The sequence below is a fragment of the Micromesistius poutassou genome (genome assembly GCF_964030765.1).
Source record: "Micromesistius poutassou genome assembly, chromosome: 7".
Classification (NCBI taxonomy): domain Eukaryota; kingdom Metazoa; phylum Chordata; class Actinopteri; order Gadiformes; family Gadidae; genus Micromesistius; species Micromesistius poutassou.
This window is the reverse complement of record NC_140277.1, coordinates 4,572,497-4,589,418: the sequence shown is the minus strand read 5'-3', so window position 1 is coordinate 4,589,418 and position 16,922 is coordinate 4,572,497. Positions and strand designations below refer to the sequence as shown.

Sequence of the window (16,922 nt, the reverse complement as noted above, 5' to 3'; positions counted from 1 at the left end):
AGTCATCTTGGTGTTCATCGTGGTCAGCATTGATGAGGTAAGCAACGCAAAGAGGAAACGTGGTGGCCAGGCTCAATTTAGCTTGTTTAATAATAAACAAGCTAAAATGTTAGTAAGTAACCAAAAATGTCTGTGGTCTTTTTTAGGTGTATTCACGTCGATGGCCCAAGAGACAATCTTCAAAAGCAAAACAAGCAGGTAAAAGAAAAACCCCAAACAAATCTCTTCTATAAATACACTAGTCTATCTGTCTGGTTGAGATGCACGTCCGACCTGGCCACTGTGTAACCTATTGCATCATGTCTTTGCAGACAACATGTGTGTTTCCGGAGATGGGAGCAACTACAGAGGCACTGTTTCCACCTCAGCCTTTGGCCATCGATGCCTTTACTGGGACTCCTTCTCTTCCTGGAAGCATTATCACCCCTCCAAGGGCCTGGGGCCACACAACCACTGCAGGTACGTGGGTGTAGCTAACCACACCACCGCAGCATCTACTGTCTTACAATGGTGTACATTGGTTGATTGGTTGAGTTTTGTGGAATAATTTCATTGGTTTCTGTTTCGTAGGAATCCCAACAAAAGCCTGATGCCATGGTGTCGTGTGCAAAGAGGAAATAGATTAGTCAAAGAGTTCTGTGACATTCGCAAATGCATGCCCAAAACAGGTAAGCCAATGGAAACACCCCGATACACACTCACCCCTCTGTATAAATAATGTATCAAACTATTGTCCTGCTCCAGTAAAACATGTTGCCCAGCGCCTCTATGTCGCAATAGTGATTGATGATGATAGAACGCCCGGGAACAATTCTGACGACCTTATGTAGTGTGTTTCATCTCCTTTAAATTAAATGGAAACTCATATATATTTTGCCATTCTGCATTTGATGTGACTCTATCTCTCGATCCATTCCCTGTCCCTTTTTACTTCAAGCTGCTCCTGTTACAACCATACAACCCAAGGCTTCTGCGGACACAGGTATGGGGACTCCTTACCTCCCTCATGTTGAATTGATCATTATCAATTATCCGATTATTTTGTATCATTCAATGATCTTTGATTATATCAATTAATAGTATGATAATCGATAACAATATGTCAACGAATAAACCTTATTGACATTAAAATATTCTATTCATACTACTACATCGTTCAAACATTCTTGGAGAGAATTCTCACCTCCTTTGTGGTTTGGGTTTCCTCCACTTCAGAGCTGACCTGTGGCGAGAGGACTAAGCACCGGAGCAAGAGGGTCGTGGGTGGGGTTGTGGCACCCATCCAGGCCCACCCGTGGGTGTCAGCCATCTACCGGCAGTCATCTACCGGTGTCGGCTTCCTGTGTGGAGGCACCCTCATCGCACCCTGCTGGGTCCTTACCGCCGCTCACTGCTTTCCTGATGGGTGAGCATGGCCTCAAACACACACACACACACACACACACACACACACACACACACACACACACACACACACACACACACACACACACACACACACACACACACACACACACACACAGAGAAACAGACAGACACATGAGAGCTGAGGCGGGCCCTGCTGCTGGGGGCCTACGTGGGGGTCCCAGGAGTGAAACCTTTATATCAGTGCGTTATTGATTTGTGTATCATTGGTGCTGAAGAGCTGACATGTCCCTGCTGCCCCTCCCTCCCTGCATCCCTGGACAAACACAAACACAAGCGCATCTACACAAACACACACACACACACAACACACACACACACACACACACACACATACACACACACACACACACATACAAAGACACACACTGTATAACATGCGTGATGATGTAGTGGCCATAGTGTTAAGGTGACGGCACAAAGCAAAGGAAGATACTGGATACCCTAACCCTAACCCTAACCCTATCCCCTCATGTCCACACCATAACCCCAATACCTACTCCTTAAAGTGGTGCTTCTGAAGTCACTGTAAGTCACTTAAAACCTAGTGTACACAAAGCTCAACAACTACATTTGTAAAGTAGTGAGTGTATGAGTGGTTTAATGGGGCGTGTGTTAACACTTGTTGGCCATCGGTCTCTGTCTCCATAGCGACAACACTCCGCTACGACGACTGTCTGTGCACCTGGGGAAGAGCGCCATCAACGAGACGGACGCGGAGAAGGAGCAGAAGTTCACCGTGGAACAGCTGGTCATACACTCCGGGTTCAACGACAGAGTGGAATATGAGAACGACATAGGTATGCCTGTGTGTTTGTGTGTGTGTGTGGTGTGCACGTGTGTGTGTGTGTGTGTGTGTGTGTGTGTGTGTGTGTGTGTGTGTGTGTGTGTGTGTATGTATGAGTGTGTGCAGGAGGCAGAGAGACAAAGAGAGAGAGAGAGAGAGAGAGAGAGAGAGAGAGAGAGAGAGAGGAGAGAGAGAGAGAGAGAGAGAGAGAGAGAGAGAGAGAGAGAGAGAGAGAGAGAGAGAGAGAGACAGAGAGACAGAGAGACAGACAGAGAGAGAGACAGAGAGAGAAGGAGCGAGAGAGCTATGATTGTAATTTTCCAATCGTTTGAATGGTGAAGAGGGAAACATGTGTCGGACAGAACGTGTGACCGTGTGTTGGTGGTTGTGTGTGTTTTGCTTCAGCGCTGTTGAGAATAAAAGGCATTGATGGTGCCTGCGCTGCTCGGACCACCTGGACCCGCACGGTGTGTCTGCCACCCCCTCTCACCACGCTGCCTACTGGGATGCAGTGCACCGTCGCAGGCTATGGCAATGAGAGAGAACGTAAGTGTCCACTGAAAACTTTAGATAAAAAACAATTGATTGGATTCACACGCGTTATGTTCTTGTTGATTTTTATTATAGTTGTATGCATGCTTGCTACTTCCCACCTCATCTAACCTAATTGACCTGGTCATCGGTCAACCAGTCAACCAACCCACAACAACAACATGACTGTTGCAGACTGCTGTGATCCTGACTGTGTGTGTGTGTGTGTGTGTGTGTGTGTCATAGGTGCGTTGCACTATTCCCAGTACCTGCGGGAGGCGAAGGTACAGCTCCTCTCACAGAGCCTCTGTAAGAAGAGGTCCTACTACGCTGATAAAGTCACAGACAACATGTTCTGCGCCGCCAGTCCAGACTGGAACACCGACGCCTGCCAAGTGAGTGTGTGTGTGTGTGTGTGTGTGTGTGTGTGTGTGTGTGTGTGTGTGTGTGTGTGTGTGTGTGTGTGTGTGTGTGTGTGTGTGTGTGTGTGTGTGTGTGTGTGTGTGTGTCTGCGTGAGTTTTAATGTGTTTGCGTATGTCTGTTTAAGTGTCTTTGTGGCTGTCTCTCTTAAGGTTTGTATTAATGATTGTGATTAATTATCAAGTACTTTGAATCGGACTACTCCTACAACCCGCTCACCACCACTCTCCTTCCCCCAGGGAGACTCCGGGGGCCCCCTGGTGTGCATGGCGGAGGGCCGGGCCTTCCTCTACGGGGTGGTCAGCTGGGGCGCCGGCTGTGGCCGGAAGAACAAGCCGGGTGTGTACACGCGACTGACCAACTACAACAGCTGGATCGCCCAGAAAACAGGCCTGCCGTCCTACACCACCGGAGCCATGTACCCCAAGAAGTAACCATGGTGACCAGCAGATAGAAGGACGACGGGATTATTCCAGTAAATGAAGTCAGAAAAATGACTAAATTTTGTCACTTTGGCACAGAGTAGCAGCCCCATGGAAAACAATGTGATGTATATTATGTGGTGTTGTTGTGTACTTATACGGTGCCATTTATGGCATCATGCAGGACTGTTTATATGCCAGTGTGTGAAATGATATTTCATTTGCATTTGATTTTTTATTTATTTATTTATTTATTATTATTATTATTATTATTATTATTATTATTATTATTATTATCATTATTATTATTATTATTATTATTGTTGTTGTTCTAATTATTATTTGTATTATTATACATTAAATGTATTTATTTAAAATCACTGTGTCCTTTATTCACTCAAGAACACACATTCTAACAAGTTATAACAAACAACAAATGACAGCGTTAAGGGAACATCAGTGGGTTGTTCTGGGAGGAAAACAGACGGCTCCTTCAGTTCTTGTATGGATTAAGATTTCCGTCCAGACGTCATAACTGATTATGTTGACGTTCTTAGGTCCACTGACAGTTACAAGCAATGGCTTCCACTTAACTCCAGAGGGCGCTGTTTACAGTCGTTGTGTGTCATCTAGAAGTCCCAGGTAGCGAAGAATGAATAGAAAACACTTACAATAAACAATAGCATGACGTATTTTTTTTTTATCTCAGGGCTCTTTGTCTTGGATGTTTTTATTTTCTACAATTAGTACCACACAAAGCTATCACTGAAAAAAGTCTCAATAAGCCTACACTGTACTAACGCTTATACAATGTATTATGAAAATAAACCTAAACCAGACCTGTGTACAGGTATATTTTGGGAAAATAATGTATAAAGTGAAATGAACAAAATAAGGTCAGACTTGAAAAAGAGAATAAAAAGGTGAACATGAGAGCTAAGGGGAGGTTTGTATAGGGGTCAGGTGCAGGGGTGGCAGGCAGGGGGTGAGGGGGTAAGGTGGTGGGATAAAGGGATTTCAAGCCCTGATCCATGCACTCTGTAGTAGCACTGGAGCTGTTTATGCTCCTTGTGGTCCAGATGATGGTTCTTTGTCTAATACCACACATGTCTCTCACACCAGGCCCGGTCCATCAGCACTAAAGACACTAACACAAACAACACACACACACACACACACACACACACACACACACACACATAGACACACACACACACACACACACACACACACACACACACACACACACACACACACACACACATAGACACACACACACACACACACACACACACACACACACACACACACATACACACACAATCCCACACACATACCCACACACATGCACACACACATGCACACACACACACACACACACACACACACACACACACACACACACACACACACACACACACACACACACACACATGTAGCAACGCAAGAGTTGCAGGTATGGTATAGCAGCTTTCTGGAGTTGATCTTCAGACAAAAGGTTGCGGGTTAGATTCCCCAATGTCTGTCTACGTCTTCCCATAGGCCTCCTTGAGCGAGACACCTATCATCTCTTTAATCACATGGATCGGACTTTAGATTAAAAAAACAGTCTGCTTAAAAACACGACGCTTATAAATGCGACCCTCCAGTGTGCAGCCCAGGCCGGCGTCATGGCTGACTCATAATTGACTTTAGGCTTCACATCTGCTCTAAACACACCGCGGCAATGGGCTCCGTCAGTGGCGGTGTTTAGACAGCTCCAACATATACAGACGTAGTTCACCGCGGTGCTACTGGCTGCCCGGGGACGAAGCAGGCTCCTTAAGCAGAGCAGCAGAGATGCTGCTCTGCTTAAGGAGCCTGCTTCACAGGATCGTCCCCAGCCGAGCGCTGGGTTTCTGGGCCTTATAAGGGGATGGAGACCTTCTCTGAGCTCCGGTCCTGATACACCTCTTTATGGACAACCGCTGCAGAACACATTTTACATTTTCACCCCGGCGATGTTGATGATGTTTGTGTGTGTGCGTGTGTGTGTGCGTGTGCTTGTGTGTGTGTGTGTGTGTGTGTGTGTGTGTGTGTGTGTGTGTGTGTGTGTGTGTGTGTGTGTGTGTGTGTGTGTAAATGTGATCTTTGTATCCATGTGGTATGTGTGTTTGGGAGAAAGAGAGAGAATGAGAGAGAGCGGGAGAGAGAGAAGGAGTGAGAGAGCAATATTGTTATTTATTTATAATTTATTTGTGCTTGTTTGTTTTAACTTATATTTGCCGATCATGAATCATATAATCACACACACACACACACACACACACACACACACACACACACACACACACACACACACACACACACACACCGCACAAAACTGTCCGAATCATATTAAACGCTCCTGTGCTGAACTTTCCCTCCTGGCTCCTTGTGCGTGTAGCCCTGAGCCATCGGGACGGAGGTGAAAGTAGCGGGGCGTGCAGACAAACAGAGACACCGGCAGAGACACCGCGCGGACAGAGACCCCGGCGAGAAGCCAGGGCCTCCAGGAGCTCCCCGAGAAACCCCGCGTCTCTCAGCAGCGAGCCGTGTTACGGGTCTTTATTTAGACTCCCGCGTTGAGGCCTGGAGACATGAACCCCTGACCCACCGGTTAATGAACGTGGATCGTGTGACAGCGGCAGGTTGGGGGGTGGGGGGGGGGGGGGGGGGGGGGGGCTTGATCAGGCGTAAAAAACCCGATTATCTCCTGCAATTTGCGTTCTCCGGTCTCTTGTTGCGTTATCGCTGTGACCTTGTTCACTGTGTCACACACACACACACACACACACACACACACACACACACACACACACACACACACACACACACACACACACACACGCACGCACCAAGCGTGTCCCTGTGACTGTCGAGCAGTGGTGTGAGAAGATCTGTAGGACATATCTCTCTCTCGCCGTTTACTATTTTTAATACCTTTAAATTTCAATCGCTTCTATTTACAGGCTTTCTTTCTCAGTCTGCATTTCAAGTTACGTTTTTCTTGCTATTACTAGCCTACTTTCACAAGCTAACATCAATATAGGAATGTATGGATATAGGCAGTAGGTATGTGTGTATGTGTGTTCATGTGCGTGCATGCGTATATGTGTGCGTGGTGTGCGTGTGTGTGTGTGAGAGAGAGCGAGTGTGTGTGTGTGTGTGTGTGTGTGTGTGTGTGTGTGTGTGTGTGTGTGTGTGTACACGCGCGTGCGTGTACGTATATATATATATATGTGTGTGTGTGTGTGTGTGTGTGTGTGTGTGTGTGTGTGTGTGTGTGTGTATGTATATGTGTGTATGTATGTGTGAACGTCTGTACGTTCCTCTGTTTGTAATCCAAGCGTCTGTGTAGTCTGAGAGGGTGAGCGCGTGCTAGTGCGCGTGATCGGGACGAGCGGCGAAAGGGAAAGCGTCAGCGCGCTCCGAGCCGCTTGGCAGCTGTGGTTCTCCGCTCTGATTGGACGGGAGGCGGCGATTCCTTCTGTCACGATTTCTGTCGCTCCCACCGGGGCGCACTCACCGCCCGAGCGCAGTCTTGCCACCACAGCAGTTCCGTCCGCACGGGGTGACGCATGAAGCGGCCGTCCGCCCGGTAACTTGGGACCTGTCTTTTGTTTCTCCGGAGGGGCAGGTGGGGGTGGCTGCGGGTACGAGTGCTGGACCGACCGGCCCGTGTTTCATCCATAGGTGGCTGCGGTAGACAAGTCGTTCATGATGCCGGTGTTCCACACCAAAACCATCGAGAGTATCCTCGAGCCGGTGGCACAGCAGATCTCCCACCTGGTCATCATGCACGAGGAGGGGGAGGTCGACGGCAAAGCCATCCCGGATCTAACGGTTCCGGTGGCGGCCGTGCAGGCTGCCGTGAGCAACCTCGTGCGGGTGAGTCCCGTGTCTCTCATCTTCAGAGAGCGTCCCTGTAGTTCGCGGGGTTCGCCCTGGCTGTGTGTGTGTGTGTGTGTGTGTGTGTGTGTGTGTGTGTGTGTGTGTGTGTGTGTGTGTGTGTGTGTGTGTGTGTGTGTGTGTGTGTGTGTGTGTGTGTGTGTGTGTGTGTGTGTGTGTGTGTGTGTGTGTGTGTGTGCGTGCGTGCGTGTGTATGCACACTCCTTTGAACAATGACAGCGATGCGATGGGTCAACATGTTGGTGTGCAGACGGGCGCTGAACCGAATGAAGTTGATGGGGCGTAATAAGTGTTTTTGATGGGATAGAAGCGATGCATGTCCATCACACACCACTTCCGTGGCGAAGGAGAACGAGGTGGAGGTTTGGGGTTGTGTTCCTTCCCTGCGTAAATGAACGGACCTGTGAGAGTTGTCACTCTTCTGGAGTCTAGTTAGGCTACTGGTAAAAACTAACTGGATTGAGGCTTTCTAGTTTTTAACATCGTGAGCACTTTCTATCTGGGTAATTCCTGCTGTGTATCTGTTGGAAAAAGTCTAGACGAACTAACCATACAGGGAATAGCACATAAGCCTACGCCTTGACCTCTCACTGCAGAAATCAATACAGACCACTTCGTTATTAACGCTGATCAGAGCTCATTGTTGTTGATGTAGGCCAGTATGACTGAGTCCCAGATGTACAGTAGGAGACATCAAAAGAAGGAATCGAATGGGATGACCCTTGTTTCTTTCTGCCTGAGTTGAACCTTGCCTTCCCCATCATGGCTGAAGCAAGCATTGTAAAAACGAGATAATGGTTATTCTTCATTGTAAGAACAACAGTGTAACCATGAACCATTGAACAAGATGTAGTTATTTACAGTAGTTATATCAGCATAGACATTGGATGTATTTGACTGACATGATATAAACATTATACAGTAGGCCTATATCTACGTACATATATATCATGTGCTTTTTGATGTAATGAAAGGCTTATGGATAATGGTAAACAACACAAGTTTGAAGCTACAAGGACAGGATGTTGACAACAAGACTAAATAAGGCTCCGCCAAGTGCCCTTTTATTTTTTCAATAGCGTTGCCCCAATAATTGGCCCTTTGTTAATAATTCAAGAGACATTTATCGTTGTGTGGAAAACACTAAAATATTCCAACCACATTTCCTCTCCAACCCATCAGCCCTCACCCATGAATATCCATAAACCCTCTTTAGATGGCAGTGATTACACCAAGGTTAAGCGGTGGAGAGACATAGGGACTGCTTTTAAAGAGATCGCTGATACTGTGTGGGCCGGAGCATGGCCCAGAGAAGGTGTTTTATAGCCATGGTCTCTGGGGGTCTTAGGGTAGTTAAAGTGTTCAACCCACCCCTACATGGAAGATAGTAAATCTGTTTAAAGGCCTGTAGCTTGCTTTTCTGCCACCTTATATGTGTCTTAGATATTATCTGATATCCTTCCCTGATTCAAATGTATTTCCGTTGGCCGTGTTTGATCATTTTCATAAATAAACATTTTATCGACCTGAGACTGAAAAGCAAAATCCAGCAAACTATTGAAATGTATATATGTGTACATTAAAGTTAGGGTCAAACAATATGTACAGCCTTGCTAATAAAATGCTATTGGTCAACTGTTTATTAAAACGACTTCGCTGAAATAATGGGATGACTCAGATCCACATGGATGCTCTGCCATCTACCATACATGGACACATCCTTTAATCAAGGCCAAGGCCACATTTCTGGTCATTCTTTCTTCCCCCCCCCCCCCCCCCCGTGGAGCAGTAGAGGGCCAATGGTTAGCCCCAAGCCTGGGAAGCCAGGCTGCAGCGTGAGATAAGGGGGCTGGGGATGTGTCCGGGGGGATACCCTGATGGGAGGTATGGAGGGTGAGACAGTGGACAGCAGGTGAAGGTGAGGGCAGAACAGGAGAAGAAAAATCTGAACATGGTGGAGGGAAAAGGGAAAGGGAGGGAGGGGGGGGTGTATATTGAGGTGTAAGCGGAGAGTAGAGGACTGAGATGTCACTTGGGAAGGGGAGGAAGGCTGAAAATAAGGTGTGAAACCACTGCGGAATAGGTGCTGGGTGGGGAGTGCAGGAGCTGTGTGTGAAGGATAAGGTGTTGAGAGACACTTAAAAAGGTGACAAAAAAAAGACAAGGAAAATTTTTATTATTGCCGCATTCACAGCTGAGCCACTGAATCCAACGCTTCAACACAGCTTTCAGGGATAAAGTTTTCATTGTCGGATTGTTGTTGTTCATTTCCGCAAACTTTCCGACGTCTTTCGGTTGTATTTTTCAGTGTCAAAGGCGAGTTGGGTCACACAGCATCATGACCGCTGGGCTCTCAATGCACAAAGATACTATTACAGCCAACGCCCCCTCAGTGCATGGGTGGGCTGGGCAGTGCGGGGGTCTACGTTTCAAAGTGAGCTCCCTGAAACCAACCAATGCTAAATGGTTGGAGAAGTAACGACGGATGAAGCGCTGTGGGTAAATTTAAACGTTATGGTAACGTTAGTGGTAATGCGCCGCATTACACAGACTGTATTTTCGTCTGACGACCAGCAGAGTAGTATATATGTAAGTAATCTAAGATCCTGAGGTGGTTAAGACAGAGATCCTCAATGTATCTGGGGGGAAGGGGGAAAGGAAGGAATAAATAGATTTACTGTTGGGTGAAGTAACTGCACACTCACATAATCAAGCAGCAGGGAGCGAGAGAGCAAGATGAAAAGAGAGAGAGGGCGGAGAGATACCGAGAGAGAGGGTCTAGCTAGACAGGGAGAGAGAGAGAGAGAGAGAGAGAGAGAGAGAGAGAGAGAGAGAGAGAGAAAATCTAGCTAGACATGGAGAGAGAGGAGAGAAAATTAGCTAGACACAGTGAGAGCGAGAGAGAGAGAGAGAGAGAGGAAAGAAAATTTGCTAGACATGGAGAGAGCGACAGAGAGAGAGAGAGAGAGAGAAAGATCCGGCTAGACAGGGATAGAGAAAGGTAGATAGAGAGTAAGATATATATAGAGATGTTCTAACTAGACAGGGGAGAGAGAGAGAGAGAGAGAGAGAGAGAGAGAGAGAGAGAGAGAGAGCGAGAGAGAGAGAGAGAGAGAGAGAGAGAAAAAAGAAAAAGGGAGCGATTGGAGAAGGAGCTGCAATCAATTCAGCTTCATCCTTAAAGTGTTCCATTGGTGTGGTAAGTGGTCGGGGATCGCAACACTTGCGATCCCCGACCACACAAAACCACGCAGAGGAACACCAGATACACCTAGCATCTGGTATTTGTATTCAAAGCCACCAAAATACCCTAAACACGGCACAGACGCGAGACTCCTATCCGCACTGTCTTTGCTGTCTTACGGACTGCTGCCCACCTGTTAATGTGTTTCCCGTATCTCTAAGGCATCCCCAGCCTCGGCTATTAGGTACTGAAGTAGGCCTGCTTTTACGAGGCACCTGTCTCTGGCTTTACTCTCCCCGTGTGTGAGAAGCGAGATACATGGGAGGGAGGAGCCATGAATGTTATCATTTTAATTAAAAGTTTCACTTCCAATAGTTCCCTCGTCTAATTTTGTGCTTTAGTGCCTCTGTGTGGATCAATTAGGGTTAACTATAGTAGGAGGGCGAGAGAGAGAGAGAGCGCTGTTTGTAAATATAGAGGTGATTATTACTGTGCAGTGTGGCAAGTATTTCTGTGTTTACGTTGATAGACAATTGCCTGGGTCCACCACACAGATGGTCCCATACTTGCACACACACACACACACACACACACACACACACACACACACACACATACACACACACACACACACACGCACACACACACACACACACAAACCAACACAGATACAGACATATTCGTTCACACATCTAGACACAAACACTGGGTCTATGCACATGTACACACAGACATGTATGGCACACACCCAACACACACACACACACACACACACATACTACATACTTGGTGCTTGTATGCTTATCTTAGACCCTTTAGCTCTATCTATCTGTCTGTCTATATATCTATGTGTCTTTCGGCCTATCTTTCTGTCTATATGTCCATCCGCCTGTATGTCTGTAGAGACCGTTTACTGTGCATTCATCATTGACTAAGTCAATGCCGAGGTCTGTGCTTACGAAAAGAATAAAGAAACTAAAAGAAACGAAAGAATTGTCCTGAGAGCGCTCCTTTCATCAGTCACCTGACCAGGAGAACGGGTCCGGAGGGGTTCTTCCAGCATGCGCTTCTGGTTGCGCTTCATTCCTTTCCTTTTCTGGTGAAGTCACAAGTCATCATGACACTGTTTAGCATTTTACATGTCTTTATCGCAAATACATCAGCCATTATTCATGACTGGCAAGTTTTCCTTACGATTTAAGTACACTGTGTATATTTTAAGGTATAATACTAATAATAGTAATGATACATTTATTTTGTATAGTGCTTTTCAAAATACTCTTAATAGCAAGAATACAGTCACCTAATAGAAACCTTCTAAAAGAACACAATAACACAAATAACACAACAAATAACATATCATTTACCACAAAAGAGTTTACATTAGTACATTAGTACAACATTAGTACATTAAGACCAGACAACATGAACACCTCTTCACTCCTCCAGGCAGGAGTCACGGCTGGCCCGTGTGTTCCTGTTCTGTGTGTCCTGGAGTTCTCCGGCGTGGCTCTGTCCCGCCGCAAGGGTTAAGCATGCTGTAACGTGGGCGGCTGTGGAAGCGGAGGATGATGGCGGCGGAGGGTGCTCCGGAGTGACACTGATTGTTGAATGATCAACATGAGGGAGGCTTCCCGGGTCAGCCGAGCCAGGAAGCCTATTAGCTGTTCTCCACAGAGCCAGCCGGAAGACTGATGCCATCGGCTTTCTGTAATTGCATCTTGTGTGATTGTGTGTGATTGTGTGTGTGTGTGTGTGTGTGTGCGTGTGGTGTGTGTATAGGCGTGTGTGTGTCTGTTGGTGTAGATGTGCGTAGTGATGTGTTTTTGTCTTTGTGGTGTCTGTTGTGTATATTCATGGGGGTATATTGTGTGTGTTTGTTTGTGGGTTTCTGTGTGTCTGTGGGGGGTGGGGGGGGGGGGGTGTTGCTATGTGTGTGATGTAGTTATGCATTTGGGATCAGTGTGTGTTTGTTTGAATATGTGTGTGGATAAGTGCAGCTAAACAGCTGTATTGCTTTGGTGATATGAAAACTGGCCCAAGAGGACACAAGAGGACACAAGAGGAATTGACCAATCGTGTCACCCTGCTGTGCATCTCTACGTGTGTATTTGTGTGTGTGTGTGTGTGTGTGTGTGTATGTGTGTGTGTGTGTGTGTGTGTGTGTGTGTGTGTGTGTGTGTGTGTGAAGCAGCAGAGATGGAATGAAGCTGAGCCTCTTCCCACATTGAACACAGATCATGGTGAATGTTTGACAGGTGGCTGGTTCTACGACCTATGGTATCCCTACTACATGACTAGTCAAAAGAGCTTTGTCATTGGACCCAGGCTATGCGCGTCTGCGTATGTGAAATACCAACAGAGGCTCTGAAACAATACAAGAACAACAAATAAACACACTACATTATTAAATAACAACATTGTACATTATAGAATGTACAATATTCAAGTCATAGCCAAAGCCCTTATCATCGCCAACATTCAATAAATTGAGCTGGTCATATATATATATATATATATATATATATATATATATATATATATTCATCCTAAGTTCTCCTTACAGGGTATGTTCACTAAACATCCTCACTCATAGCTGCCGCTGCCATTCTATAAATCAGTTATTCAAACTCAGCGTTTGGTTGAAGCAAGATTAAATCAAATATAAACTTGGAGCCAGAGTTGCATTTTCTATGCATGACTGGACCATGGCGTTGGTTCCTCTGGAAGAGATGAATGGCTGTGTAAGAGGAAACAGACGGACACATCCTGGGAGAGAGAGAGAGGGGGGGGCACCAATAGAGACCCCCTTCAGACAGAGTGGTCCTCTCTTCCTCAAACCCTGGCTCTGAGACAGACACGCGGCCCGGAGCTAAGCCCACCTCCAGCTGTTTATTGTCTCATGGCTGAAGACACCATGCTGCGTTTTAAAGGCTGCCAAGGGCTTTGGAAATGTGTCCAAATACAGATGGATCCCACTTTAAATCCCCCCCCCCCCGTTTAGCCTATTAAAGGCTGTTACAGGTGTGTTTCTCTGTGTGGGTTACAGGTGGGGAAGGAGACCGTCCAGACCACAGAGGACCAGCTCATGAAGAGAGACATGCCCCCTGCATTCATTAAGTAAGTCTCTCTGTCTCTCTGTGTCTCTGTGTCTCTGTCTCTCTGTCTCTTTATGTCTCTGTCTCTCTCTCTCTTTAATTCTCTCATTCTTTCTCTCTCTTTGTTGGTTTCTTACCTAATCACATACACACTGTCTTTCTCTCTCTCTCCCTTCAGAGAAAGAGAGACAGTGTGTATGTGTATGTGATGTATTTGACACCAGATTTCTCTGTTAGTGGGCTGATCCTGCATCGCCAGGCAAGCAATGGACTCTAAGAACACAATGTATTCTTTATTAAGCTACCATAGTGAACTTATTTAGTCACTATAGTGAACACATTTAGCCACCAAAGTGAACTCAGTTAGGCACGATAGTGAACTTATTTAGCCACTATAGTGAACTCAGTTAGGCACGATAGTGAACTTATTTAGCCACTATAGTGAACTCAGTTAGGCACGATAGTGAACTTATTTAGCCACTATAGTGAACTCAGTTAGGCACTATAGTGAACTCATTGAGCCACCATAGTGAACTTATTAAGCCACTATAATTAACTCATTGACCCACTATAGTTAACTCAGTGAAGAACTCAATTATATTACATTTAATATGAAGGTCTGAGTGAATGTGTTCACTACTAGTAGTGTCTGTGTAAGCTCAGGTTTATTGTTTTTCTCCACACACTTTATTTTCAGTTATCACAAATAGTCTCTGAGGGCTCCACAGGGCTAGAGTCAGTTGAAGTATACGACAGACCGTTACCCAGGGCTTATTACGTGGGGAAAAATAAGTAATCCTGACAATCCTGTTTCAGTAAGAAACAAGGCCTGTTTGCTTTGTCTTTCCTTTATTTCAATTACTGAGCTGAATTCTAGTGCTGACTGGCTGTAACTCAGCAATCCTGGGGAACAACACATCTCACTGTGCGTGCGTGTGTGTGTTTCTGCGCGCGGCCGTGTGTGTGTGTGTGGGTACATATGTTTGTTTGTGTGTACTGTCTCTGCGTGTGTGTGTGTGTGTGTGTGTGTGGTGATTTTGTGTACAAACTCATATAACTATATCTAACTGGCCGCCCTTCATAATAATGAGGAGGTCATACCAGGTCAAGCATTAGGCAGACATTAGCAGGATACCTCTTATAATTTGTGGATTTATTGCAGGCTCAACTTCAATCTCAAACAGATACACACGTTGCTTTTCTGCATCTGATCCACGACCTTATCCCACCCCCTTCAGCCCTCTTCTCTCTCTCACGCACACACACACACACACACACACACACACACAGTCACACACACACACACACACACACACACACACACACACACACACACACACACACACACACACACACCGCACACACACCGCACACACACACACGCACACGCTTCCATGCACAGGGCACCTCCACATCATAAATCTCACTGAGAGCTTAGGAGGGGGCATTTGGAAATGTGAACCTTGCTAAATATAGATCTCCCAGCAGCCATCGATACTCTGGCCAATGGGGGTTAGGGAAGGGGCGGGGCTTCCCTTCATCCCAGCCCTCTTTAAATGCATCACCTTCCTCCGGCCACTAATGTCATTACTGATGTGGGAGCGATAACAACGTGCTCCCCTCTGAAAAACTGATCCTGAACCGAAGACACACACCTGAGCGCGGTGGAATGCACTGAGATCGTGCAGGACGTCGTGGAGACGTCCTGCACTGAGATCAGAAGTGGCTGCACACACGTTATAGTAGTGGCGGTAGAAGTGGGATTGTGATTATAAAGATATATGTGATGTTGTTTTTATTCTCTTGGATGTGCTGGAGTGCCATTGTACCAGCAACGATGAACTGTATAACGTCTCTCATCAGTTTGTCCTTGTCACTATAAGATTTTGGCGAGTTGCCTCACTACACTACGCATTCAACGGCATACAATATGTGAATGCCGTTCACCTATTCCACAGGCTGGGATTGAAAGCAACATTTCATTCAAACACAGAGCATAAACACTATTGTACAGAGGAACAGGCTGTGCTGGTCTTCGGTTTTACATGTGAAAGTCGTTCAAGTGCTCAGTAGGCCGGTTACCTGGTGTTTTAGTAAGTGAGCTGTGTGTGTCTACAGGGTGGAGAACTCCTGCTCTAAGCTGGTGAAGGCCGCTCAGATGCTGAAGGCCGACCCGTACTCGGTGCAGGCCAGAGATTACCTCATCGACGGGTCCAGAGGCATCCTCTCCGGCACATCCGACCTCCTGCTCTCCTTCGACGAGGCCGAGGTAGCTGTGTGTGTGTGTGTGTGTGTGTGTGTGTGTGTGTGTGTTTTTGTGTGTCTGTGTGTGTATGTCTGTGTGTCTGTTTATGTCTGCGTGAGTTTGTGCATGCGCGTCAGTTTGTGTGTGTGTTTATTTTGTGTTATTATCACAGATCGAAATCTAAATGATAATTGTAATAATAACAATAACGAATTGCAATATTATTATATTGCAATTTCATAGCAAGGGTCTCCAAGCGTTTGATAAAAAATAAATCGGACCTGCAGGCACAAAATCCCATGAAACATTTTGCTTTGATTTTGAGAGTGGTTCCTGTCCGCCCTGGACGTGTTTATGGGTCTCCTACAGCTTAATGCAAGAGCACAGAAGGCCCAACACGGCTCTCTCTCTGAAGCCTTGAAGAATCCTGTAACATGAGCTCCGATTCATGCACAGAGCAAATATCAGAGATCAAATTGAATTGGCTTCCCTTCACCTGCCGTTACCCTTATGGCGTGACTGTTGTGTGAGGACATTTGTTCTCCTGTGTGTGTGTCGGCGGAGGGCCATGATGATCACATGCAGGCCGATAAATTGACCCACGTTGAACTTCACACTGATTCTCTCGTTCCGGACATTATTTTGGACAACCTTTGCAACCTTTGATGTATCTCTTGTGCGGCCACAAGAGATATATCACACGACCTGATGTGCATACACACAAACGACACACATGCACACACACACACACACACACACACACACACACACACACACACACACACACACACACACACACACACACACACACACACACACAAGACGGCAAACAAACGGTGAGGAATCTTCAAGCATGATCTAAAAATAGAGGTTGTGCCG

At 46.3% G+C, this 16,922-nt stretch overlaps 2 protein-coding genes across 2 annotated transcripts in view; both read left to right on the top strand.

The window, feature by feature from the left end:
* Nucleotides 1-316: 316 nt before the first annotated feature.
* Nucleotides 317-3,619, top strand: LOC311350139 (urokinase-type plasminogen activator-like; the record flags this gene model as incomplete). Its single annotated transcript, XM_084470160.1, has 7 exons — nt 317-459; nt 571-668; nt 1,216-1,405; nt 2,077-2,225; nt 2,618-2,758; nt 2,990-3,138; nt 3,404-3,619. 7 exons carry the CDS (start codon nt 317-319, stop codon nt 3,596-3,598), a joined length of 1,065 nt encoding a protein of 354 aa, XP_084326286.1. The 3' UTR covers nt 3,599-3,619.
* A 3,521-nt stretch (nt 3,620-7,140) lies between these two features.
* LOC311350753 (vinculin-like) overlaps nt 7,141-16,922 on the top strand; it is a 30,172-nt gene continuing 20,390 nt past the window's right edge. Inside the window, exons 1-3 of the mRNA XM_084470821.1 lie at nt 7,141-7,495; nt 13,750-13,820; nt 15,917-16,067. Coding sequence (XP_084326947.1) covers nt 7,325-7,495; nt 13,750-13,820; nt 15,917-16,067 — 393 coding nt within the window. The 5' untranslated portion in view covers nt 7,141-7,324. The remainder of the gene's footprint in view (nt 7,496-13,749; nt 13,821-15,916; nt 16,068-16,922) is intronic.